Below are 26289 nucleotides of genomic sequence, written 5' to 3'. Positions count from 1 at the left end.
CAAGTAGGAATCATCAATAAGTTCATATCAATAAGCATCATATTTTATTTGCACATTTATTGAATGGAAATGTTTCTGATTCACGCATGCAAATTCATCTTCAAATAGTGTCTTTATAGCAATGTTCGTGCGGTAGATTGCTCAGATTACATTGGGAAAACAGGCGACTGCTGCAAATTGTGCTTTAATGTTTAGCTGGTCAAATGTATGGTATGGAAACCTTATATACCTGCTGAACCCGTCTCATACAGCTGCCATTGCAAGGCTCAGACACTTTGTAGAATGGAATTTAACACAACTGCCTCTAGGAGTCGCCAATGGAAATAAAACAGACACGCACAAAAAATGTGCGTACGCCTGCCAGAAAGCTGCCGTGAACCTGCGCACATTCCCACGTTCAGTTCATTGTTAGTGAATCCAAACGTGAGCGATTCTGAGCGTGAAACCTGGCGTACGCAAAGTTTTTGTGCGTACGCAGCGTTGATACATGAGGCCCCAGATCTGTACGGTTTCTCTCCAGTGTGTGTTTTCAGATGTGTTAAGTGATTAAACCTCTTGTCACATTGTAAACACTTATACGGTCTCTCCAGTGTGAATCGCCTGGTGCAGTTTAAATTTTGGAGCTGTAATAAAAGTCTTCACACACTCAAGCACACATACTCTTTCACACCAGTGTGGATCTTCATGTGGTCATTAAGTTTTGCTGATTCGTTGAAACTCTTCTGCTGATTCGTTGAAACTCTTCCCACACTGAGTAGATGTCAATTGTTTCTCTCCAGTGTGGGTCTTCATACATTTATTAAGGTCTGAGGAGTTGCTGAAACTTTCCACACCGAAGCTGCGGTCACATTAGAGCATTGAGCATGAAAAATTCTGTTGTACGGCACTGCAAAAAGGGGCGGGATTAAATAAGATTTTTAGACATTAAAAAGGAGAGCGGTTGGTCCATATTTTACATTTCTGTCCAGAGAAGTCATGTTTTGATATTCGATTGGTCTCACACTGTCAAGTGATGTGATTTCGCAGGTCAGAGTTCACCAAGCTTGAACTTTACAATGCAGTGAACTGCAAAACTTGATGCACGAACTTGCATTTCCGGTCTGGCGCATTCGCGTGCGTATGAATGGAAATCTATGGGGAGAAAAGTCCAGTGTGACCGTGGCTTAAGTGCAAGTGAATGGTTTCTCTACAGTACGGCTCATCATGTGGTAGGGGATCAACCTACATTTTAAGATCGACCAGGGTTTATTAGCTCATTTCAATGTACCGGATCTTAAAGATTTGTATCATTGATTTGACTCAATTGAGTCAGACTGAATCAGATTAAAAGATTCACACTTTATCTACCATTTGTCTTGCAAATTGAAGTCATTGTATCTTACCAATCTTGTTAATATTATTTACGTGGCCAACGGTAATAACATAACACAGTACTGAGTTAACTTTTAGCAAGGTAACAAGATCTACAGCTCGAGGCAATGACTTAGAAGCACATAAACAAGAACACAATTCTTACAAAATGAGAACAAAGATTTATTGAGCTACACTACGATACATGAAACTAACTACGTAATAAGCAAACAACAAACAAACTCGCACACACAGAGGCAGTTCAGAGGATGTAAAGAGTTAACAACCATCCCAAATTCATTCTAAAACTTGTAACACCACCTTGTAACACAAAGCATGTAACGTTTGTTCGTTACAAACTTCTAACAAGATCTTAGAATCACACCTGAGAAACCACAAAAGCAGAGATATGGCTTATCTTTAACTGCTTACGATCAATCTGCTCCAGATCAGCAAGAGACAACGTTTGTTTGTTACTTGCACCTTTGCTGAAGATGAATCTCCCTCACCAGTTGGCCTTGGGTAAACACAGTGCTCCTGATTGGCTGGTGGCTTCTGTGACATCCTTGGAATTCCCTCGCTCGTGGGTGGGTAGTTCTGGGTTACTAAGGTGACGGACTGCTGAATGTCGGTTTGCGGAAGTTCGTGCGGTTTCAAAGCAAAGTTTCTTTGTTGCAGGGTGTTTTTAAGTGACCTGGTCTGATCCATCCCTATGGCACTGCCTGCCAATGAGCAGTTGCCATGAAGGGCGGGGCCACACCGCGTGCCCACGTAGAAAGGGTCAATCATTAACAGACTGCATGTAAATTTTACATGGTAAAACTCTTGCAAGATTAAAATTATCTTACATCAAATGTTACAAGATGAATACTGTTTGTACTACTAGTTTTTCATTTAAACCAACAGATTGCAAATGTCACTAGCTTTCATTCAAGACCAGATATCATACATTTCAGACACACGCAGATCAATTTAATCTGCTTTAAGGGTTAAAACATTCTAATATTTTAAGAGATTGTCTTTCATTTGTATGCATTAATGTTTCTAGAGATCTCTTTGTCTCTATGAAATTGTGCATCTGACAGGATGTGCCCAAAGCACATGACCATGTAGAGGAGTCATTTAAAAGTCTCGTGAGGCGGTTCCTGCTGAAAATCCTGTAAAGCCCCTTTGTTTAGTTTAAATCATTTACTAATTTTGCTGAAGGGTACCTGGAACATCTGCGGCCAAAGTATTGGTGCTTTGTTATCGTGATGGTTTAAGCCCTTAAGCCAGTTAAAGACAGAGACAATTTGCAGATGCCCAGGATTTCAGATTCAGCTTGTGTTGACCACTGCAATATGCCCATGAGTTCGTTCAACGTGTTTATTAAGGGATGATGATTTGCTGAAACTCTTTCCACACTGAGTGCATGTGTATGGTTTCTCTCCAGTGTGGCTCCTCATGTGTTGATTACGGTGTGATGAGCAGTTAAAACTTTTCCCACAAATGGTGCATGAGAATGGTTTCTCTCCAGTGTGGATCCTCATGTGTAGATTAAGGTGTGATGATTGGCTGAAACTCTTCCCACACTGAGTGCATGTGAATGGTTTCTCCCCAGTGTGGATCCTCATGTGTAGATTAAGGTGTGATGAGTGGCTGAAACTCTTCCCACACTGAGTGCATGTGAATGGTTTCTCTCCAGTGTGGATCCTCGTGTGTTGAATAAGGTGTGATGAGCAGTTAAAACTTTTCCCACAATGAGTGCATGTGAATGGTTTCTCTCCAGTGTGGATCATCATGTGTAGATTAAGGTGTGATGATTGGTTGAAACTCTTCGCACACTGAGTGCATGTGAATGGTTTCTTTCCAGTGTGGATCATCATGTGATAATTAAGGTGAGATGATTGGTTGAAACTCTTTCCACACTGAGCGCATGTGAATGGCTTCTCTCCAGTGTGGATCCTCATGTGGTGATTAAGGTGAGATGATATGTTGAAACTCTTTCCACACTGAGTGCATGTGAATGGTTTCTCTCCAGTGTGGATCATCATGTGAATCTTAAGTTTGCTTTTGCTTGCCAAACTCTTTCCACACTGAGTGCAGGTGAAACGATTCTTGTCTCTCCTTTTTAAAACACCATCAGTCTGTAAATGAGTTTTTTCCTCAATTTTGACATGATGTTCCTCCTCTTTACTCTCCTCATTCTCTTCAATTAGGTCTGAAATAAATAAAACATTAGTTTTCATTAAGTCTTAAAAACTCTCATCAAAAGCTGAAAAGTGAAAAGACACTGAAAACATTGGCTTCACACACTGTAATTTTGATTCACATTAAATGTAAAATAAATCAGATCATATTTTGTTAGGTCCATTAACGTGTACACATTTAAGCAGATTCAATTCAATTCATCTTTATTTATCTACTGCTTTTACAATGTAAATTGTGTCAAAGCTGCTTAACATAGAAGTTATAGTAAATTTAAACAGTGTCAGTCCAGTTTTCAGAGTTTTTCATAAAAGTCATTTTGGTCATATTGATAAAACAAAGATTTCTACGATTTGTAAAGCAGACAGGGAACACTTGTTCATTGTGTGCCTGACTGGTAAATGTATCAGAAAAAAAGTTCTGGGGTAACAGCTGAATATTTGCCTCACAGATATGAGACATACCTGTACAGCATCTGCATAAAGGCTGGAATGTGCACCTTTCCCCTTGTGTGCTGTTGGGTCATTTTCATCCATTCCGGGGTGATTTTGAGGCTTAATTTGGCCAAAACGTTCTCGGTGTTTCAGCAAATGGACTAATATTTGGGGACATCTTATTTTGACATATTCTGGAAAAATGCTCTATTGGCCTCTATTATAAAAATTTTTATAGTGCAAATAAAATACAATAAATAATAATAACAACAACAACATGGAAATCACTCAAATAAGCATATAAATGAGAGTAATAAATTCATCAAGACACAATGAAGTCCCCATCAATGGGAAAATGCTTTAAAAAATTTTTTTAAAAACCTCAATACACTCTGGGCAAATTTACTCCCTTTTCATTATATTCATGGCTGTTTTTTCTCCATTGACCTCTATTATAAGAACATTTTTTATTGCAAAGCCATGACAGCACATATTCATGAATTTATGATTGTTGGTGTTCTTTGTGACGGCAAAAAGGAAATGGGTGAGAGAATAAAGGAGGATGAGGAGAGTTAAAGAAGGCAGCATTATGTGGTGTGTAGAAGAAAGAGAGGTTGACTGAACTGTTGCAGAGTGGGGAAACGAGTAGAGAAGTCGGGTCGAGATGAGCAGTGTAAACTTAACGACTGGCTGTGAGAAACAAAAAGCGGAAGTATGTATTGAAGCAACAGAGCAAAGACCGCTGTCTTGTTACTGAAGTGCACGTGACGTCGTTGAATGTGTGCGTCACTAAAGCAGTGGTGTAGCGGACGGGCCCGCAGGGCACGCACCGCGGGGGGGCCCCGTGTGATTAGGGGGCCCCGCTTGTTGCGATTTTCAATAATTGATAATTCGGCAACCGCAATAATCAAACTCTTGGGAACAACTGTAGTCGGAACCAAAGTTCACAGGTCTGTGTTCTCTGAACACCTCTCAAGCGGTGGACTACTTCATTCTGATTGCTTGCCGCCAATGTTGCCAACTTAGCGACTTTGTCATTAGATTTAGCGATTTTTCAGACCCCCCTAGCGACAAATCTATCGACTTTTTTGTGTGTTATTGGAGATTTTTTTTGTAGACTGTCATTTGTCCATACTGTACCGTCCCTACTCTTCTCAACGAGCTGCGTGTGATGCCGCCGACCCCTCCCCCGCCTCACAGCACTGACAGGCGGCCTAGTCAGTCCTCGTACAGCAGCCTCTCCCACCTGCAGCCCGAGAGCAGATCACCCCTCTGCGTACCGACGACAAATGGTTTAGCACAGGCAGTGTGAAGGTATTTCCCTTGTACAGTCAATCCGATCTACTTCTCCTTTATTTTAACAATTTAATTGGACCGTTTATTCTTTTCTTGTTCACAATCACAGATATTTTAGTGACAGTTTGTAAACTTGTCTGAGTTTATTACATATGAGAGATTACTGCACATTCACTACACATCTATAATGACATACTGTATTCAAACAGCAATACATTTAGTTAAATAAACATGCTTTTATAAAGTGTAGTGCAATTATTAATACCCCTTTATTAACCATAGGCTGTTAAACAAACAGAAACAGTAGAACGTGATGACGTCAGTGATATGCAAATTGACGTATGACGCATCCATCCCCCCCCCAAACTTCATCAGGGGGCCCCGTCAGCGATCCCTGCAGGGGGGCCTCCGCATTTTGCTTTACGCCACTGCACAAAAGACTTCAGTGCAGTGTGTCCTGAACAAAATCAACTCACCGATTTATCTTTCTCGCTGGCATGGAGTCAGCTGCCAACTCACCGGCTGGGTTCAACAACACCCTCAACCTTCACATCCACATTCGCCATTCCCCACTCATGTCCCTTGACCACTCCACTCCGTGGGTAAGAAGCAAAAGTTTTTGTTTTCTTTGCCCAAATGCTCATTTTGTTTCTCTTGTTTTGTTTTCTCCCCGTACTATTGTTATCATTATTATTTTCCCCGTTTTCAAATCAGACAAATCTGCTGGCCTGAAATCATTTGCATTTTTTTCTTTCATTTGAGTTATAAGTGCTGAGGGTTCTGCGTTTCATTGTTATATTGTTTGTTTTGTTGTTGATACTGCTGTTTGTGTGTGAAAAGTATTTTTTATTAATATTATTGACTAATACAAACTTTATTTAGACAATTACAGCAATTATCTGAGTTTTTTTCTGGTTCTCATTGTTTGTTATTTTATTTATTTATTTATTTTTTATTATTTGTAACTGGTGGTGAGAGCTAGCCGTGGTATATTTTGTTTGAAATGTATTTTGACAGATATTCTGTCTGGCGCCCAAGATTAACTACTTAAAAACAAGTGACAAACATATTTGTTTAATATTTGTTTATTGTATTTTTGGGGGGGATCACCATTCCCACATCACCATTACATTTCCCTGTTGGGAAGAGATTTGTGATTTTTAAAATTGATTATCAGTTTCAGTGCAAAAAAGTTTCTGCCTTATATATGGAGTATAGTGTGTGTGTGTGTATGTGTGTGTGAGAGAGGGAGAAAGAGAGAGAAGCTGGATTTATTGACCTTAGTCTAAAATGCGGAAGTGCGCCTGTTTTCGCGATTGTTTTAGAACTTCCGATTCAGTCGCCTAAGGTAGAAATGACTAGGAATAATAAACGGCAGAAAATGGTCAAACTACTTGCTCAACAAGCAAATGTTTGCATGACTATACAGACCAAGTAGAATAATATAATAAGGAAATATCAGTTTTCAACATCAAACTGTGAAAATAGCAGTTTTTAATGTCTAAAAATGAATGTAAGTGAATGAGACCGGAAGTCTCGTGCCAAAAAGATTCAAATGGTTCCGCCCGCTCGTCGGCGAAGAATAAGGTGAATACTCTAGCCTGGCACCGCATCACACACCACCGCTGACTGCACGCTCACCTCGCGAAATGGACGAGGCCTTACTCGCCTTGTTCGCCATTGTGATATTCTTGAAAATGACAGGGGGCGGTCAAAAGCAACCCACTGTAAAGTCAGACGGATAAACAGAGAAGTAGAAAGTTTCCGAAACTACGTCATTTCGTTAATATCGTTCAATGTTTTTAAACTAAATAGATTTTTTGTTTTTATAAATTATTTTAATGATATAAGGATTTTTATGACCATTCAAGATTTTTTTTATCAAACTTTGGTGCATCACTTGCTTTTGTTCATATCTCGGACAGTTTTACCCATTATAATTTCTTAAATATTAATGACAGCAGAACATGGGCTGCCCTACAAATACATATTTTTATTATGGCAAGAATAAAAGCAACAACAACAACAACAACAATAACAAAAAAGTACACTTACTAAAAAATACATGTTTCTTTAGATTTTGCCCGCTCCACAATTCACAGATTACTGTCTGGCTAGTTTCTCTCCTCTGCTTATGCTAAAAAGGCAATAATGGTCCAACGTTTCTGACCATTTTCACCAATAAAGCCTGGAAAAACAGGCATCAGTATATTGTAAACTGATAGGTTCAAATATTCCCTGTGTGTTTTGTTTTTGTAAAGTTTCAGTGCACTTTACTGACACATTTCTTAAAACAGTTTGCATAGAGAGAAAAGAGAGAATTCTAGACATCTAATTGTTGTTGTTCTGAGATTGTATGTAGAGCGCTTTACAAACTTGTTGTGAGTGTTTAAGCTGGCCTCTGCTGATGAAACTGCAAACTATCTACAGTAAACTTTCTTTTAATTGAATCTCTGACTCCTGCTCTTCTTCATCTGATAGACTGGTCATTTTTGGGTTAAATCTGTTGGTCCCACTATAAAGTGTATTTATGCACTCACACTATAATCTGCTGTTTTACTCCACTGAACTCCAAATAAAAGACAGAAACTTTTTTGAACAGGCCCATCTAAAGGGTGAATGCAGCCAACTGATGATCAACAGTAAAAATGACACATTTGACCTCTTCCCAACAAGGAAAACAGCAACAATCTAGAACGCATGATTATTTGGTGTCATGGCTTTGCGGTTAAAAAATGTGGTTATAATGGAAGCCAATGGGTCAAAAACAGCCAAGAACATAATGAAAGGGTATATAGATTGCGAGATTAATCGTATTATCATCACGATAACTATATTTTTGGCCCATGATCATGAAAATGGGAGACTAATAATACATAAAAGAATGACAAAAGACATGAGAACAAGTAACAGATGAAACTCATTCTGTCTTTCAATGAGTGCTTAAGTGCATTTAGGAGAACTAGGCAGCACACTCAGGGCTGCAAGATGGATTTAATTTAGTATTCTTATTATTAAAATATATCTGAATGAGGATTAAATGACTGAGTTGGTCTATGAGAATGAAAACTAACCTGTTTGTTCCTGTGGATCTTCCTGTTTGACTGTAATTGTTTCTTCAATCTTCACATCTTCACTCTCCTCTTTAATAAACGCCATCTCTATAACAGTGTGTAGATCAGTCGCTTCAGCAGGAGTTTTTCTCTGTGTTTGGACACTTTGTCCTGCTTAAAATGACCAAAACAATAAAAATGTTCCGTTTAAAATAAATAAAACAATGAACAGAAACAAAATAACTTCTCTTCAACACTTACTTCAACAGTTTCTTTGTATGAAAGAAATTAACAAAAAGAAATAAGGCAAGTCAGAGCAAGAAACAAAAGCCACAAATGACCTGATTAAAACTAGTACTCCATTTCTTATAGTGATGTATACTTAGAATGGAATGACATTATACTATTTAATAAAGTAAACTTTCATTAAAACACTTATTACATGCTTTTACATCCCTGTAACTTTATTTGAGTATGTTCTTAATTGTTGTTTGTTTTGTTTACTTTATTGTCTGCTTACAGCAACGTGTAGCATTTTTTTGCCCAAGACAAATTTTGTCTCGGGGACAAAAAGTTTATCCTATCTTTATTCAAACAATAGACCTCATTACTGTGAGTTAAATAGTACTGCGTTGTATAAAGGGTTAAAATAATATTGTCAACAGCAGGTACATAATTTATCACTGAATAAAAAAACTAACTTTAATCAATCGCATTATATAAGTGTAAACGCTTTAAAACAAACCTTTCTCCAGTTGAATCACAGCGCGGGAGCGGCGCAGGCTTATGACGTCACAATCCACGCCAAAATAAAAGTCTTTTTAACATTTTTTTTTTGCACTTAAGTTACTTTTAGTCATGACTTATTATTTATAGTTTTTCTCTGCGTTTTGACTTTTTATCCTGTTAAAAATTAACAAAGCAATAAAAATTTCCTGTTTAAAATAAATAAAACTTTGAACAGAAACAAAATAACTCAACATAATTCAACAGTTTATTTATGTGAGAGTAATTAACAAAAATAAATCCAGTAAGTCCGAGCAAGAAACAATAGCCACAACTGAGCTGATTAAAATTAGTACTGCATTTTTTATATATAGTGATGTATACTTAGATTGAAGTAAAATTATTTTATTTAAAAAAATTAAACCTTCATTAAGACTCTTAATACACTCACGTTGTTCCATAGTCCTCTTTACTTTGAGTAAAATAGTATTACGTTGTATAAAGGGATAAATAATATTGTCAACAGCAGGTACATCCTTTAGTATTGGATGAAAAACCTGAAACTTTAATCAAACGCTTTATATCTGTGTAAAAGCTTTTAAACAAACCTTTCTCCAGTTGATTCACTTTTTTTTGTCATAAGAAAAAATATCTAAAATCACATACAAATACAAATAATACTATTAGACAGAAAGGGAAAAAAATATTAATATAATTAAAGTATTAATAATAATAATAATAATAATACTAAAATTACTAAATGAAACAAACAAAATTAAACAAATGAATGAAATTACAATGACACTTAAACAAATCACCATAAGGAAAGCAACTAAAATCAAGAATCTTCTTTAAATACATCTACATAATATTTCAGGAATCTTAGATTGTTTTATTGTTGATAAGATGAAGTGATTTTAGGAGAGTGTTAAATTCTATTCTAAAATGAGCAAATGATGAGTAATTATTTGTGAATTTCTGTTTGTGAATGAAAAAATTGCCATATAAGATAAAAAAAATGTATGATGTGTTCCAGGGATTTAGCTTTTGGGTTATTATAATAAAAATAATGTCTTTTAGATTAAAGCAATTCACAGCATTGGCAAAAGCAGATATATTCAAATTTTGGAGTGACCAAAATTGCTTGGATATTGGACAATCAAAAAACATATGTACAAGTGTCTCCTCTGCTTGTTCGCAAAAAGAACAGGGGCTGTCGATGTCAAAAAATTTGGAAATACTAGAATTTTCTATCCTCAACCAAAGACCTCCAGTAACACTTTCCTCTAAAATAAATTTTCCTTTTAAATTAAAAATTTGACACACAAAGCTATTCATTTCTTATCTAACAGACTAACACCTTCTAAAAGCAAATGAAAATGAATATTCACTGAGCTCCTCGAGTTAAATCTACATTAACACAATTTTGTTTAATTTATATAATCCAACTAGACTAAGTGTTTAAAGCAATAAAATCCCAGCATTCTAAAATGTATAACAAATAATCTGATGGGTGTTTTGAGCTGAAACTTTACAGACACATTCAACGAAGTACTATTTTACTCACAGTAATGACGACTATTGAACAATGTGTGTGTAATAAGTGTCTTACTGAAGCTTTATTTATTAAACAGTATAATGTCATTCCATTCTAAGTTTACATCACTATATATAAGAAATGGAGTGCTAGTTTTAATCAGCTAATTTGTGGTTATAGTTTCTTGCTCAGACTTATCTGATTTCTTTTTGTTAATTACTCTCATAAGAAGAAGATAAGTTACTTTCTTTCTGTTCATTGTTTTATTCATTTTACATTTTTATTGCTTTGTTAATTTTTAACAGGATAAAGTGTCCAAACGCAGAGAAAAAATATATATAAGTCATGACTAGTTAGAAGAACTAAAACGTGTAGTAATAATGAATACTTTTTACATGAAGGAGACCTATTTTACCTTCTTTTCTGTAAAGTTTCAGCTCTAAACACTCATTAGATTATTTGTTATACCTTATAGAATGTTGAGATTTTTGCTTTAAACACTTAGTCTTAGTGGTTAAAAAAAGTTTTTTAATTGTATTAAAATGTTTAGAGTAAAGGTTTTGATCAACTTCAAATACTGAATATATGTGCGTCTGTGAGAAAGTGGAAACGAAGGAGAAATGTATCAATAAGTCATGACTGCAACAGTAAGTGGCAATAAAAGGTTTAAAAAGACTTTTATTTTGGCGTGACGTGTGACGTCATAAGCCTGCACCATTCCAGTGCTGTGATTCCACTGGAGAAAGGTTTGTTTTAAAGTGTTTACACTTCTATAAACCGATTGATTAAGGTTTCAGTTTTTTTCATTCAGTGCTAAATTATGTACCTGCTGTTGACAATATTATTTTACCCTTTATACAACATAGCCCTCATTACTGTGTACAAATAGTACAATTGTTTGAATAAAGATAGGATAAACTTTTTGTCCTCAAGAGGAAATTTGTCTGTGCAAAAAAAGTGCTACACATTGCTGTAAGCAGACAATAAGCTAAATAAAACAAACAAATCAATTAAGAACATACATAAAGAATAAAGTTTAAAAAAAAGTTACAGAGATGTGTGTAATAAGTTCTTTATTGAAAATTTAATTTATTAAATAGTATATTGTCAGTTCATTCTAAGTTTACAACTATATAAGAAATGGAGTAACGTTACTAGTTTTAATCAGGTCATTTGTTGCTATTGTTTCTTGCTCGAACTTACCTGATTTATTATTGTTAATTACTCTGCTATAAAGAAACTGTTGAAGTAAGTGTTAAGAAGTTATTTTGTTTCTGTTCATTGTTTTGTTTATTTTAAACAGGATAAAGTGTCCAAACGCAGAGAAAAACTCCTGCTGAAGCGACTGATCTCCACACTGTTATAAAGATGCCGTTTATTAAAGAGGAGAGTGAAGATGTGAAGATTGAAGAAACATTCACAGTCAAACAGGAAGATCCGCAGGAACAAACAGGTTGGTTTTCATTCTCAAAGACCAACTCAGTCATTTAATCCTCATTCAGATATTTTAATAATAAGAATATTTAATTAAATCCATCTTGCAGCTCTGAATGTGCTGCCTAGTTCACCTAAATGCACATAAGCACTCATGAACTGTTTCCATCCAAAAATGCGAATGAACTTTATGCTCAAAAGTGGATTTTAGCATAAAAGATATGCAAAAAAAGCTGCGTTTGCATTCAAATCAAATCACTTTTATTGTAACATCATCAGCAGCACGTGTGCTATGATGAGTGGAAAGCTTAGGTGCTGGCTCCAGACAGTGCAAAATACAGACAGTGCAAATACAATGACAAAGTCAAAGCGAACAAAATCATCACTTCCTGAATAACTGGCGCCAAATATCAACAGTAAAAATGGAATTTGCTGCGATAAGAGAAGCTGGATCAATAGCCGCGTTTCCACTATCACGCCTAAAGTGAGCGAGCCAAGGCCAGTCACGTTTCCACTATCACTTCCGGAGCCAAAGCGGGGCTTTCTTGGGCCCAGCAGCCGGCCGTTTTCAGCCCGCTGAATACCTTGGGCCAAAGAGGGCTAGCTGGGACTTCGGGGCGGAGTGAAAGGAGAGGCAGACACTAGTTTTCCGATCGCACAAGAGTACATGCACCAAACAGATAACCAAATAAAAAAATAAGGGAAAGAAAACATCTAGCCATTTAGTCTGGGGTCTTTTTGCGTATAATCGCCCTTATTTTTCCCTTTTAAATGTAAGGCTGTTGCGTAAATTGATAAAGTTTTCATTTATAAGTGACTTTGCTGCATCCTTCTTGATGTTTCAATAACGCATAATAATCTTCACACCACATTAAAGACACAGCAGACAGTAAAGGTTTTTGAGAGTTTTTGTCAAGTTTAAAAGGTGTTTGTGCACGTTTAGTTGCCTGGATGTGAATGTTAGACCGAGCAAAAGAGCGCTCTCTTCACAGCTCTGTTGATGCTGCGAGCGGCTTGTTTTTATTTATTTTGAAGATAATACACAACATAAATACCACAGAAAGACATGAAAATTTACAAGTTTCGTGTCTATTTTTGTAGACTCAAAAACAATAGTGTCATATCCTAATAAAATAGCCCAAGATATATTGAAATAATTTAAATAATTACAAATATCAGATATAATAAAATCAATATAAAAACCAATAAAATCTAGCTATAATAATTTAGGTAGCCTATAAACAGTACATAAATCAAACCATTTTAAAGCCATATTAAACTTTCATTTTCCAAAGGCCTATCTGAAAAAAAGATTTAAGATATTTTCTAAAACAATAAACACCGGAGGAGGTTTGAAATATTATTTATAAAGTATATGGATACGATGATATTAATCAAATCATGTAAACAGAGCATTTTATGGGTGAGTGAAAGCAGAAACGTGGCTACCTTTTTTTCTTTCATGCATGCATTATCCGCCTGATTCCCGCTGAAGTGGGCGGGTTGTTTGACGTTTGATTCAGGGGACGTTCTGGGGGCGGGGTTTGCATGACACGCTGCGAGTACTAGCCCTACAGTGGAAACGCGACATGATTTCTGCCTCACTGCTCAACCCCCCCTTGCGATTGGCCTTGCCCTGCCCGATAAAAGCCCTGGCTTGCACATGCCCGACAGTGGAAATGCGGCTAATCTTTTCTTCATCTAATAAATGACTTGCACCTCAGAGGGTAATCCTGAAACACAGTGAACGCGTAGTGGCGTTAAAGGTGTCAGACGCGAAGGTAAGATGCTCTTGATTCTGGAGGTCTTGAATAATATAATATAATAACACTAATACTTGAACTGTAAGGCGTTTAAGAATGACCAAAACAAGAGTTCAGATGTTTTATAATGTACTGAGCCGGCTGGTTTGTCCATTCATACACATTTTTATCATCACATGATCTCTTATAACAAAATCACATGATCTTTTTTAATGCACATACTGGAGTTTGTATCGTGTTTTCCATCGTGATTTTTGATCTTTTCTTATCGAATAAAACGTTTATCCTACTCAGTTATGCGCATACTTTTTTTTTTTTTTGCATCATGGTGTTTCCATAAAACGTTTTTTTTTATGTGCATAAAAATAGGTGGATGGAAACATAACTATTGAAAGACAGGAATGAGTTTCTCTCTTGTTACTTGTTCTCGTGTCTTTTGTCATTATTTTATTTATTATTAGTCTCCCATTTTCTCTACCTTCTTAAGGTTATTGCTTTTCTTGTTCTCCTACTGTTTGTAAAGCGTCCTTGAGCACCAGCGCTATATAAAATAAATAAAAACAACTAATAATAAAAAAAAACTTAAACTGAGCTGAAGATATTTGACCTACAGTATTCTCATAGAAGATATCTGCTATTACAGTGATGGTGTTGGCTTAGTACTCTCCATTTGCATATGTCACATTGATCCTAATTAACTTTTTTCATCGACTTCTTTATGGGTTTAAACTTGTTTCTATTAGATGTTACTAGTTCTCACAGATAGTAACTGAGTTAGAATTTCATCATTATTATAATAACTAATTATCAGGGCTATTGTGTTTAAACAGGGTTTTTGCGGGGTCTTAAAATGTCGTAAATTCCAAAATCAAAGTTTTCGGCCTTAAAAAGTCTTAAATTTACTGAAATGTTGTGTTGTAGGTCTTAAATCTTTTTAAACAAGTCTTCATTTTCCTTTGTTCATGTTTTGCTGCTCAATCTGGCCAAAACCCATACAATCACCAACAATCCATCTCAATAAAACTTTCAACTTTTCATTCAAAAACGTCATTTTAACTGTATTTATTATAATGGTTTAAGTATTTTCCTCACAATAACATTTGTTTAAATGTGCTCCATGTATTTACTGCTGAAGACATCAAGCACAGATTGTTGTGTAGATTTAGTTTGTTATAGTTTTTAAAACATTTAAAACATTTGTTCATTTTAAATTATTTTTTAAAGAAAGTTTATTTAGGAAAGAAGTGTGTGGATACAAGTAAAGCTTGCATGTTATTACACACAATTTAAAATCTTTTGCTAAGAAATATCTATAATATATATTTTTTATTAATTTATTATTGTATTATTAAATGTATTAAATTATCATTTTTTTAAATAGGGCAAATTAAAATCTTTTTCATCTGGGGTATTTGAAAAATTCCTTAGCCTTTAGCCCTTTATGAGTCTAAAATTGTCATAATGGTATTAAAAGTGTCTTTAAAAGTCTTACATTTAACTTGGTGAAACAAGCAGAAACTCTGGTTTAAAGTATAAAAAACATGGATGCCCCCAATATTAAACATGCTGAATGAAATGGACACTAAAGTAATTAATTATTATAAAACATTGTACAGAATTCTAAACTATATGATGTTGCTGCAGGGCGACCTGAGACTAAATGACTATTGTGAAACAATAACGTTTAACATTGCACTGACTACAACTGGCCAACAAACTAGTCTAAAAATGACTTTTGCTGCTTAAGAAATGGATTACAGCATGCTGATGATATGCAAACATTTGAGTGTGAAGTTTGTCAGTATTGACCATATTCTTTACGTACCAGCAGGCGCTGCCATTGGAATCTTTTTGCTTAAGACTTTTATTAACGAATACATTTTTAGATCCTAAAAACAGTGTTGTGCTGCTGAGGCATGGGACGATAACCATTTTCAAGGTATAACGCAGTTTGAAAAAAAGTCAAGATTTTAAAACTGGCAAATATTTTCTGCTGTACCGTTCATCGCTATATGCAAGTTTTTTTTTTTTTTTTATATTTTGTTTTAAGTTTTTCAGGACAACAGTATCTCCAGCAGAAAAGATCTCCAAAGATGCCATTTTAAATTGTAAAGAAATCTGTGTTTATGAAACAAATGAAGACAGCAGAAGTCAAGTATTCAATTGAGTGATTCAGCCTGACATGTTTACTGCTCCAAAATACTTTAAAAGTTTCTCAAAAGAAAATGTTTTGTGTTCTAAGAGGAAAAAGTGTCTGTTTACCCAGACATTTCAAAGAATATATTTTAGAGGAGTAATCACAGTACCATGTAACTGTGATATTTTTTATTCAAGGTTATCATACTGTCAGAATCTTATACTGGCCCATGCCTAAAGCTGCTTGTTGTAGCAAAGTCATATTTTCTCATTTTATTGTTTTTCTTTGAATGTATAGTCATGAACACACTTGTTTGCAGAGCAAGAGAGCCTGTCTCTGAAAGAGAGTTTTCTGTCGGTCTCCTCCCCTTTTTAAAAGATAAAGCGGTATTTCTCACTTAGCCTTACATATTCAGCCACCTATTTTTATGTGCATTTTGGATAGGCTATGAGCATAAAAAATTGGTTGATGGAAACGTCATGATGCACATAACTTTTGAAATATAAGTATAAAGAAACATGAGCTGTCATTTAAATAAAAGATTCATGTAGCTTCTTCTACCGCAGTAAATTCTGTTTTTACTGTTCTTAATTGGGGCCTGTTAATCAGGAAGTGACGATTTTGTTCTCTTTGATTCATTGGATGGAAACGCAGCTTTATTTGCACATCTTTTATGTGACATCCCAGTTTTGCGCATAAATTTAATTCGCTTTTTTGGATGGAAACATAGCTATTGCCTACATTTCAGTTACACAAAGAACAAAGTCACATAGCAGAATAGCTAGTCCTTTCTTAATGAATAATTAGCTTAAATTCACTGACCTTTGACGGACATGTACTGTAACTAGATTAATGGGATTATTACTAGTTCTAAAAAGATTTTTTAGTCCTGCTTACATTCTAAATGTCAAATCAACCTCTACCACTTGATAGGGCTGTGCAATTAATCGAAAATCTGGTTTCAATTTCGATTTTGGCTTCTAATGATTATGAAAAACCATTAATCGAGATAAATGACTATTCCATCATATACTACACACACCTAACGCCATCTTAATCTGAGCGCTTTAATGGTCAAATGTATGCAAATTTGGGTCAGAGTGCTGTGTTTAGTGAATATTCATATTAACCCTTATTTGTGTAATAAACAAACAAGTTGAGAATCAAAAGACAAGTGAAAGAGAAACCATATCAGAGCCGCACTTTTCTTAAAGTGACAGTGCGCAATATTCCTGCTGCCGACTGTTTTTAGCATTAATCAAACAACAAAAGGAGAAAATCACTCACTGCTCTTGACTGAAAGACTTTTGTAGCTCTAATGTTTTTCTGAAATTGAAACCTCTGAGTATTTAATCTCTCGGTAAATCAACTCAGAGTTCAAGTTTAAACTCTGAGTTGGTTGAACCTCCTTACTGAAACAGGCCCCAGGTCATCATGACATGATTGACAATTGTCGCTGTTTGTCATTAAACTCTGTTTATCCTGAGAGCTGAGTATTCTTAGGGCTTTTCACACTTCAAATTGTTAACCCTGGGTCATTCTAACCCTGGATAAATTCTGGGTTATTTTAGTCACCTTCCACACTGCTCATGCTATACATGGGTTTAAAAAATAATCCTGGGTGTTCATTAACAGACAGTTCACATTTGTAAACCCTGGGTTATCATTATTATTTTGTATATTTAAAGTCACAGGCACAAAAAGAGCTTGGTTTTCCTCTGACCCCCAAAATTAATTATTCTACAAGTTATATGATCTGATTTTGAGCTGAAACCTCAGACACAATCTGGGAACACCAAAGACTTATTTTACATCTTGTAAAAAATGGGTAATTGTAGGAACCTTTTAAAGGGATAGTTGATGCAGAAATGAAAATAGCCTCACCATTTACTCTTCCTCATGTGGTTTTAAACATTTATGAGTTTCTTAATCCTGTTGAACACAAAAGAAGATATTAAAAAAAGAAGAAAAAAAACCTACTGGCTTACTGTGCTCCACAATAAAGGAAATGTCTAAAACTACATGACGGAAAGTAAATGGTAAGGTCATTTTCATTTGGTGGGTGAAACGTCCATTTCTTGCTTGTCGCTTTGAGCCTTCATACTAAAGCTAATTTTTTTTTTTTAGATCTGATGGTGCTGAAAGAAGAGACTCATGGACAGAATGAAATAGATGAGAAACAGCAGTTTGAGAAACCCCAAGAAATAATGACTGATGAAAAACCCACACTGACTAAAAAGACTTCATCACACTGAAGACCTCGGAAATCCAAATCTGGGTGTAATTTCAGCTGTAAACAGTGTAGTAAGAGTTTCAGTCAGAAGTCAAAGCTTGATGTTCACATGAGAGTTCACACTAGGGAGCAACCTTACACCTGCGAACAGTGTGGAAAGAGTTTTGGTCAAATACAAGGCTTTAAAGCCCACATGAGAATTCACACTGGAGAGAGGAAGTTCACATGCCAAGAGTGTGGAAAAAGCTTTTATCATGCTGGAAACTTTGCAGCACACATGAGAATTCACACTGGGGAGAAGCCTTTCAGCTGTAAGCAGTGTGGAAATAGTTTCTGTCATAAGCCAAACCTTGATGTTCACATGAGAGTTCACACAGGGGAGAAACCTTACACCTGCGAACAGTGTGGAAGGAGTTTTGGTCAAAAACAAAGCTTTAATACTCACATGAGAATTCACACTGGAAAGAGGCCGTGCACATGCCAACAGTGTGAAAAAAGCTTCTATAATGCAAGAAGCCTTGCAGCACACATGAGAACTCACACTGGAGAGAGGCCTTTTAGCTGTATACTTTGTGGAAAGAGTTTCAGTCTAAAGCTGACCCTGATTGCTCACATGAGAGTTCACACTAGGGAGAAACCTCACATCTGCGAACAGTGTGGAAAGAGTTTTGGTCAAAAACAAGACCTTGACATCCACATGAGGATTCACACTGGAGAGAAACCTTACACATGCACAGAGTGTGGTAAAAGTTTCCCACATATAAGCTCACTCAAACACCACATTAGAACTCACACCGGAGAGAAGCCGTTTACATGTGCTCAGTGTGGAAAGAGCTTCACAACCAAAACTAGCCTCAAGAACCACATGAATGGTCACACTGGAACCATAGTGTTCACATGTGATCAGTGTGGAAAGAGTCTCACACGGAAAGACTCCATTAAGAAACACATGAAGATGCACTCAAGAGAGGATCGTTTTAGATGCAGTGAATGTGGAAAGGGCTTTAAAAGTAAAAGAAGCCTCAACACTCACATGAAGCTTCACAATGGAGAGCAGAATCCTCAACATTGAGGCCTTGTCCACACAAACACGGGTATATTCAAAACGGCAGCTTGTTCATGTAGTTTGTCTGTTCATTCAAGTGAAGATTATTTATAAACTACTTTCGAGAGGATCACATGCTTATGATTGTCAACGGCTGGTCCAGCATTAGCTAAAACATGATTCACCAATCAGATGATTCCTGACTCACTATAGATAACCAGAACACAAAGCTGCGGTCACACTAGACTTTGAGATTGTGAAATTCTGCCATACGGCGCTGTGGAAAGGGGCGGGATCAAACAAGATTTTTAGAAATTAAAAAAGTGAGCAATTGCTCCATGGTTTAAATTTCTGTCCAGAGAGGTTATGTTTTGATCCTCGATTGGTCTCACGCAGTCAAGTGATGCGATTTCGCAGGTCAGAGTTCACCAAGCATGAACTTTGCACCTCAGCAACCGGTGAAACTTGACGCATGACCCTGTTTCTAGTCTGACGCATTCGCGTGCGTATGAATGGAAGTCTATGGGAGGAAAAGCCCAGTGTGACCGTAGCTTAACTCAGTTATCCTTGTCTTGAAGAATCCCTCTCCCACCCTTACTTCCCCCCCTTTCTAGATTGGGCAACACAGCAGCCAATGATTAGCCAGTGGTTAGCAATGTTGCCTCACAGTAAGAATGTCGCAGGTTAAAGTCGCTGCTAACCAGTTGACTTTTTGTGCAGAGTTTGCTCATTCTCCCTGTGCTCGCGTGGATTTCCCCTGGTTTTCTCCCACAGTCCAAAAACACACAACCTAAGTAAACTGAACATTAAATTGGCACCATAGTCGAGCTCTTAGTAAGCCTTATATCTCCCTTTAGCCGATCTACCTGAGCTCACACTCCCCTCACTTCCTGCTAACGGGAGGGAGCCCAGGGCTTGAGGATCTTATAAGCTTAGGTCTCTCCCGGGACAGCATGCCAAACAAGTGTGAACTCTTGAATGCATATCAAGTTACTGATAATGAAACCCTTTGAACACCTGAAAATTTAAACTCAACTGAAGAGGGATGAAGATTTTGCCAGCTGTTTTGTAGTGTAGATCAGGGGTCACAGCCCAGTACCAGGTTGTGAGAGTTGCTATCGGGCTGCAAGAAGGCAAAATAACTCTATATGTTGATATATTGTATTGGCTTGTTTCATATGCAACAAGTATCTGCTTCTGGTAAGGTGTGAACCAAATAACCTACAGGAACTCAAGAGATGTGACCCATCCAAAGCAGTTGGGTAATCTCCAGGGGGGTTTCATCAGTGTCTCACAGACTGTACTTTGGTTTAAGTTACTTGAAGATGGACAAGTTAACATCAACTAACATTGTTAACATTGTCCTCAATAAAGTCTTCTCCCTTTAAGAACTTTGGTCAGCTTACTTATTTTATGCATTAGTCATCTATACATTGGCGAGCCACCCAAGAACGGTTAAGCCAAATACAGTAAAATCTGACAATGTGCTTCAACTTATTATGAACCGATCACCATATTTGTGCAGGGTTCCACACAATTCTTTCATGTTGTCACAACACAAATTAAGCTAACTTAACACTTTTAAAAAATGTATGTCGACTGAACATTAAGTTGTCCCAATGAAATCTCAATAATTGTGTTATTTCAGCACATTTTAATTAAGTAGTTTGAACAAGTAAAAAAAAATAATAATTTTCTGTATAATGGAGATGAGATTTTTTCGGCACATTTTTAAACATAATAGTTTTAATAACTAATCTCTAATAACTGATTTATTTTATGTTTGCCATGATGACATTAAATTAGACAAGTTATTGTATAAGGATGGTTTGTTCTGTAGACTATTGGGGAAAAAATAGCTTAAAGGGGCTAATGGTTTTGTCTTTAAAATGGTTTAAGTATAAAGTTTAGAATAAAAAACAGCTTTTATTCGAGCTGAAATAAAACAAATAATACTTTCTCCAGAAGAAAAGAGAAAGAGGAAACTTTTTTTAGCCTAATGAGTTTATGAATCTTAAAGTCACACTTTAAAAGAAACTCTATACCACCAACTTTTTTAAAATAAGATTTGGGATTATACACTACATCTAATTTTTATGTTTTTATTAATTTATTTATTTTTATTAAATGTTCAAAAAATATGCAAACCAAGTAGGCATTACATGCATAAACAAGGAAGAAGTAATACAATTACAATAATAGGCAGACACAAATATAGGAAAAAAATTGCGTATAGTAATGACACTTGTATTTAGCGTAAAAAAAGTAAATAAATACAAATTAAATTAATAATAAAACAAAAACAAATATATTAGAAAAGTTTATGCAATATATGTATACATACACACACACACACACACACAGTACTGTGCGCTGGTCAGTTGGCATTTCTGTGTGGAGTTTGCATGTTCTCCCAGTGTTCATGTGGGTTTCCTCTGGGTGCTCTGGTTTTCCCCACAATCGAAAAAACATGCGGTACAGGTGAATTGGGTAAGCTAAATTGTCTACTATATGCAAGAAAAAGAGAAGGGGGGGGGGGGGGGGTTAATAGGTTTAGATTTGGAGAAGGCTTTTGACAGGGTAGAGCATGATTTTATACAGATATTTTAACTTGTATTAAATGTATTTTTTAACAGAATGTCTTCAACCAACTAGATCAATAAGGCAAGGATGTCCATTGTCTGCTTTATTATACACACTGGAAGCTGAGCCACTGGGATTGGCAATAAAATCAGATAGAAGCATTAAAGGGATACAAATAGAAAACAATGACAACAGAGAAGCTGTGTATCAATACGCTGATGATACTACATTGTTGGGGATTTTAGAGCGATATTGTAAAGCATCAGGAGCTACGGTTAATGTTGGAAAAAGTTTATGCATGAGGGTGGGAAGAGTAAAAGAAATGACACAACATATACCCTTTAAAGAAGAAAAGGAACATACAAAAATGTTGGGAATTTGGGTGGGGATGGATTCTAATAAAGCAGATATTTTAAATTGGGAGAGAGTTTTGAATGGAATTGAGAAAAGACTGAGATTTTGGAAAGCTAATATTTGACGATAAAAGAGAAAGTATTCATCTTAAATGCTTTAATGTTGTCAAAGGTCTGGTATGTGTTAAGTGTAACTGCGTTGCCTGAAGTATACTATGAAAAAATAAATGATGTAGTTTTAAAGTTTTTGTGGGGAAATGGAAGAGCCAAGATAGCTTATTATACTTTGATTGGGGAGGTAAAAGAAGGAGGTCTGGGACTTTTGGATAGTTTTTTAAAAATGAAAACATTAACAATTAAGATTATTCAAAGGTTTTTCGAAGGGAAAATGGGTGTGATTTGGAAAAGTGTGTTGGATTATTATTTGAAGAAATGTGGACATTTTAATGTGGGATGTAATGTTTTATTGATGAAGATGAAGAAACAGATGATAGCAGGTCTGCCAAAATTTTATGTTGAGGTCTTAGAATCATGAGGGGGATTTTTAGAAAATGTGTTGATTATACCAAAAGCAAGGGCGCAGATTCTAGAACAACCACTTTTACTGAATTAAACAATTTTAAGTGAAGGAAATGTTTTATATTTTAAGGAATGGTGGGATAAAGGATTAAGACAAGTTAAAGATGTATTATATGAAGTAATAAAAGGATTTGTACCATTAAAAGTAATTGTGGAGGATGGGTATAAAAGAGTTGTTAAAGCAAAATTACAAAGACAATGTCATGAGTTGAAAAAAGCAATACCAAAAGACTGCATTGTAATAATTGAAAAAAAAAAATAGTTGGGCGATGAAGATGAATTACCAGAGACCTATTTTAAGAAGAAAAATGGAGAGATCAATGAGCTTATGTACAGTTAAGAGTTTTTACGCTATTTTTAGATAAAAGGCTTTTGTAAGACCTATAGCACTCAACTAATTAACAAAATTTTAATTATTTATTGAGACATATTCGCATATTAATATAAATGAGTAAATAAATAAAATGAATAGTATAAATGAATAAAATGGGTATTAAACAAGATATAATGACCCAAAGGTTTGTGATTCGAGCCCACCCACTGACGAATTACGCACTTTGCTGCCTTGCAACTGCTAACATGTGCACTGGGCATTAGAGATGCGCGGATGGGCTATTATTTCATCCGCAACCGCATGACAAAATTCATCATCCGTCCGCCATCCATCCGCAGTAACATTTTTGACCAATTTTTAAAACCGAACCCGCCCGCCATCTGCTGATTGGGCTCTTTATTTGAATGGCTTATTTCTTTTTTATTATTAAATGAATGTTTCTTTATTGATCATTATATAATAGAGAATGACTTTAATGTAGACATGCAGTTAATCCAAACGTGCAAGTAATTAATTGACGACGCTTTGAAGTGACGCTAAAGATACGAGGACGTGTCTTTTCACTTGATTCGATTCCTCGGTCCTTCAGTCTTTTCCTTGCGTCATTCCCTCGTATCCCGGTGGGGTGGAAACACGAGGAAAGAAAGCAAGGAAAGGAAACGAGGATGCACAAATAAGAAAAGAGAAGCACCCGAGCTCTCAGAATATCAGCAGTGAACTCCGTCTCCAATCGGCGCACAGGGACAAAAGTAGGCTAAATAAATAGCCTAAATTAAACGCACTGTACTATACAACTTTTTTTATTGTAGCCTAATAGAAAACGCATTGACACATCATTTCAACATGCTGCTATTTAGCCTACTACTAAATGCCTATTTCACTTTATTTTTTAGTAAATAGATAGAATAATAAGTCATTTACATTATAGCCTAATAATGTTTACATTTGTAGTTGTCCATAGCAACCCCAAAAACGTACCTGATTGCCTTGCACATCTAATTAATGGGCACAGTTTTTCGACTATTTTTTTATTTAATTTTTTTTTTTTTTTTTTTGCTGTGGATGTTATTGAGCTTGCAGAAATCGGAAACACCAGTTCTGCGACAAGATGAACCTTTATTTATATCTCTATCAGACAATACCTATTTTATATGCCAAAAGAAACAACAGGCAGTAAAAAATATTAACATAAATATCTTAATGTAGGCATAGGCTATAGTCGCATGCTTTGGCAAACAGTTGAAAATTTTTTTAATAAAAACGTCATATCGTGCCTAAGCCTTATAGGCTCAGTCACCCCCACAATTAGAAATTAAATTAGAAAAGCGATTATGTTGAGCTAACATAAAGTCTGACCAGGCTAAGTGCATGTATGACAAGTGCCCCAATAACCCATGGACTTAGAATTATCCCCATTCCCCTCAAACTTGAAGCATAACGAAATACTACGCCATTACAGTTGCGACAAAGAAATTCGGGCAAAATAACCTTAGCCTCGGAACGTAAAAGCGAGGCCAACTAGAATAGAATAGGCTAAACCAATATGAACGTAAAATTATTAGCTGACCGAACTCAAAAGTTTATATTGAACATATGTGTAGCCTAAATAACATAGGCTAATTGGTTTAATATGCCTGACCTTAGGTCTAGTTTGATTTTTTTTCTTGGCACAATGCAGGAATAAAATAGCATCTGTGTCAGAATTCAGACGGGAGCGCCTGCATAGCCATATAATGCGCCCTGCTGCACTGAAGGAGCGCTCGCTCGCAGCACTTGTTGCTGAAATGCATATAATTCTCTTGGAAAGGTGCTGTAGTCGCGGGAATGACTGGCCTTATTTCTCCCAAAAGGAAGTAGATTTTCCTCTGCTGATCCGTCTATACGGAAATTTGTAGAGGAATACTTCTGTACTTCATCCAGAATTAGTGTATCCGATTCCTCCTCCCATTCTGTGAAGTCAGTCCTAGGCTTTTTCGTTGGTGCGCCAGCTATGCCTATAAAAACAGTACAACCGCCCGCCACCCGCCCGAATTTAATTAAAATATTATTTTTTCGTAACGTCATCCGCCCGATCCGCGGTTTATCCGCGGAGTCCGCGGCTAAAACCGCCAACCGCGCATCTCTACTGGGCATATATCCTGGGCCACAATCTGTCCAGCGTTACAAGATGAAATCAGGATTTAGTAGAACATTGTCACGGGTAAGGAAGGTATTACTGTTAACAGTGTCTAGTTCCAGTGGGGACTCCTCATCCGCCTGGCTAGTTCAGTCGGTAGAGCATGAGACTCTTAATGTCAGGGTCGTGGGTTCGAGCCCCACGTTGGGCGTTTCTGTTATTTTCTCTCTCTATCTCAGCAAACTTACATTGGCGTTCGTATAGCAGACCTTTTGAGACAAAGTTCCACGTTTCTACCACTGTAGGTGACCTTTCACTAAGTCTCTGTGGCGCAATCGGTTAGCGCGTTCGGCTGTTAACTGAAAGGTTGGTGGTTCAAGCCCACCCAGGGACGAATTAAGAATTTTGCTGCCTTGCAACTGCTAACACGTGCACTGGACATAGATCCTGGGCCACATTCTGTCCAGCGTTACAAGATGAAATCAGGATTTAGCAGAAGATTGTCACGGGTAGGAAGGTTTTACTGTAAACGGTTTCTGGTTCCTAAAAGAGTTTCTCATCAGCCCGGCTAGCTCAGTCGGTAGAGCATGAGACTCTTAATGTCAGGGTGGTGAGTTCGAGCCCCACGTTCGGCGTTCCTGTTACTTTTCTCTCTCTCTCCCGGCAAACTTACATTAGGGTTCATGTAGCAGACTTTGAGACAAAGTTCCGCATTTCTACCACTGTGGGTGACCTTATACTAAGTCTCTGTGGCGCAATCGGTTAGCACGTTCGGCTGTTAACCGAAAGGTTGGTGGTTCAAGCCCACCCAGGGACGAATTAGGCATTTTGCTGCCTTGCAACTGCTAACACGTGCACTGGACATAGATCCTGGGCCAGCCACATTCTGTCCAGCGTTACAAGATGAAATCAGGATTTAGCAGAACATTGTCATGGGTAGGGAAGGTATTACTGTAAACGGTTTCTAGCTCCTAAAACAGCTTCTCGTCAGCCCCGCTAGCTCAGTCGATAGAGCATAAGACTCTTAATCTCAGTGTCGTGGGTTAGAGCCCCACATTGGGCGTTTCTGTTACCTCTCTTTCTCTCAGCAAACTATCATTAGGGTTCATATAGCAGACCTTTTGAGACA

General features: G+C 36.6%; 3 protein-coding genes, 1 long non-coding RNA gene and 2 other non-coding genes across 10 annotated transcripts in view; 4 read left to right on the top strand and 2 right to left on the bottom strand.

The window, feature by feature from the left end:
- LOC100535035 (uncharacterized) overlaps positions 1-20583 on the top strand; it is a 304783-nt gene extending 284200 nt beyond the window's left edge. The window contains exons 1-4 of one of the 5 annotated variants that reach the window (XM_073948868.1): positions 11300-11329; positions 11887-12040; positions 17775-17956; positions 18045-20583. In XM_073948868.1, the coding sequence (XP_073804969.1) occupies positions 18260-19222 (963 nt within the window). In that variant the 5' untranslated portion in view covers positions 11300-11329; positions 11887-12040; positions 17775-17956; positions 18045-18259 and the 3' untranslated portion in view covers positions 19223-20583. Of the gene's footprint in view, positions 1-11299; positions 11461-11886; positions 12041-17774; positions 17957-18044 lie in introns of those variants that run through there. The other 4 variants (XM_073948869.1, XM_073948867.1, XM_073948864.1 and 1 more) reach the window with 4 other exon arrangements.
- Positions 1-26289, top strand: part of LOC141381532 (uncharacterized) — a 105588-nt gene that overhangs the window by 6152 nt on the left and 73147 nt on the right. The window lies entirely within an intron of this gene.
- si:ch73-110p20.1 overlaps positions 1-26289 on the bottom strand; it is a 592105-nt gene that overhangs the window by 501226 nt on the left and 64590 nt on the right.
- On the bottom strand, positions 1513-9116 carry LOC137489657 (uncharacterized). Its single transcript, XM_073948845.1, has 3 exons — positions 9066-9116; positions 8342-8491; positions 1513-3550 (listed from the first exon to the last, which is right to left on the bottom strand). The coding sequence occupies exons 2-3, from the start codon at positions 8424-8426 to the stop codon at positions 2667-2669; spliced, it is 969 nt and encodes a 322-aa protein (XP_073804946.1). The 5' UTR covers positions 8427-8491; positions 9066-9116; the 3' UTR covers positions 1513-2666.
- On the top strand, positions 25481-25554 carry trnan-guu (transfer RNA asparagine (anticodon GUU)). The gene has a single exon. It is a non-coding gene; the product is annotated as a tRNA-Asn (tRNA).
- Positions 25904-25977, top strand: trnan-guu (transfer RNA asparagine (anticodon GUU)). The gene has a single exon. It is a non-coding gene; the product is annotated as a tRNA-Asn (tRNA).

This window comes from Danio rerio, chromosome 4 (genome assembly GCF_049306965.1).
Source record: "Danio rerio strain Tuebingen ecotype United States chromosome 4, GRCz12tu, whole genome shotgun sequence".
Classification (NCBI taxonomy): Eukaryota; Metazoa; Chordata; class Actinopteri; order Cypriniformes; family Danionidae; genus Danio; species Danio rerio.
Note: the sequence above shows the minus strand (reverse complement) of the source record. Positions and strands in the feature narration are given on the sequence as shown.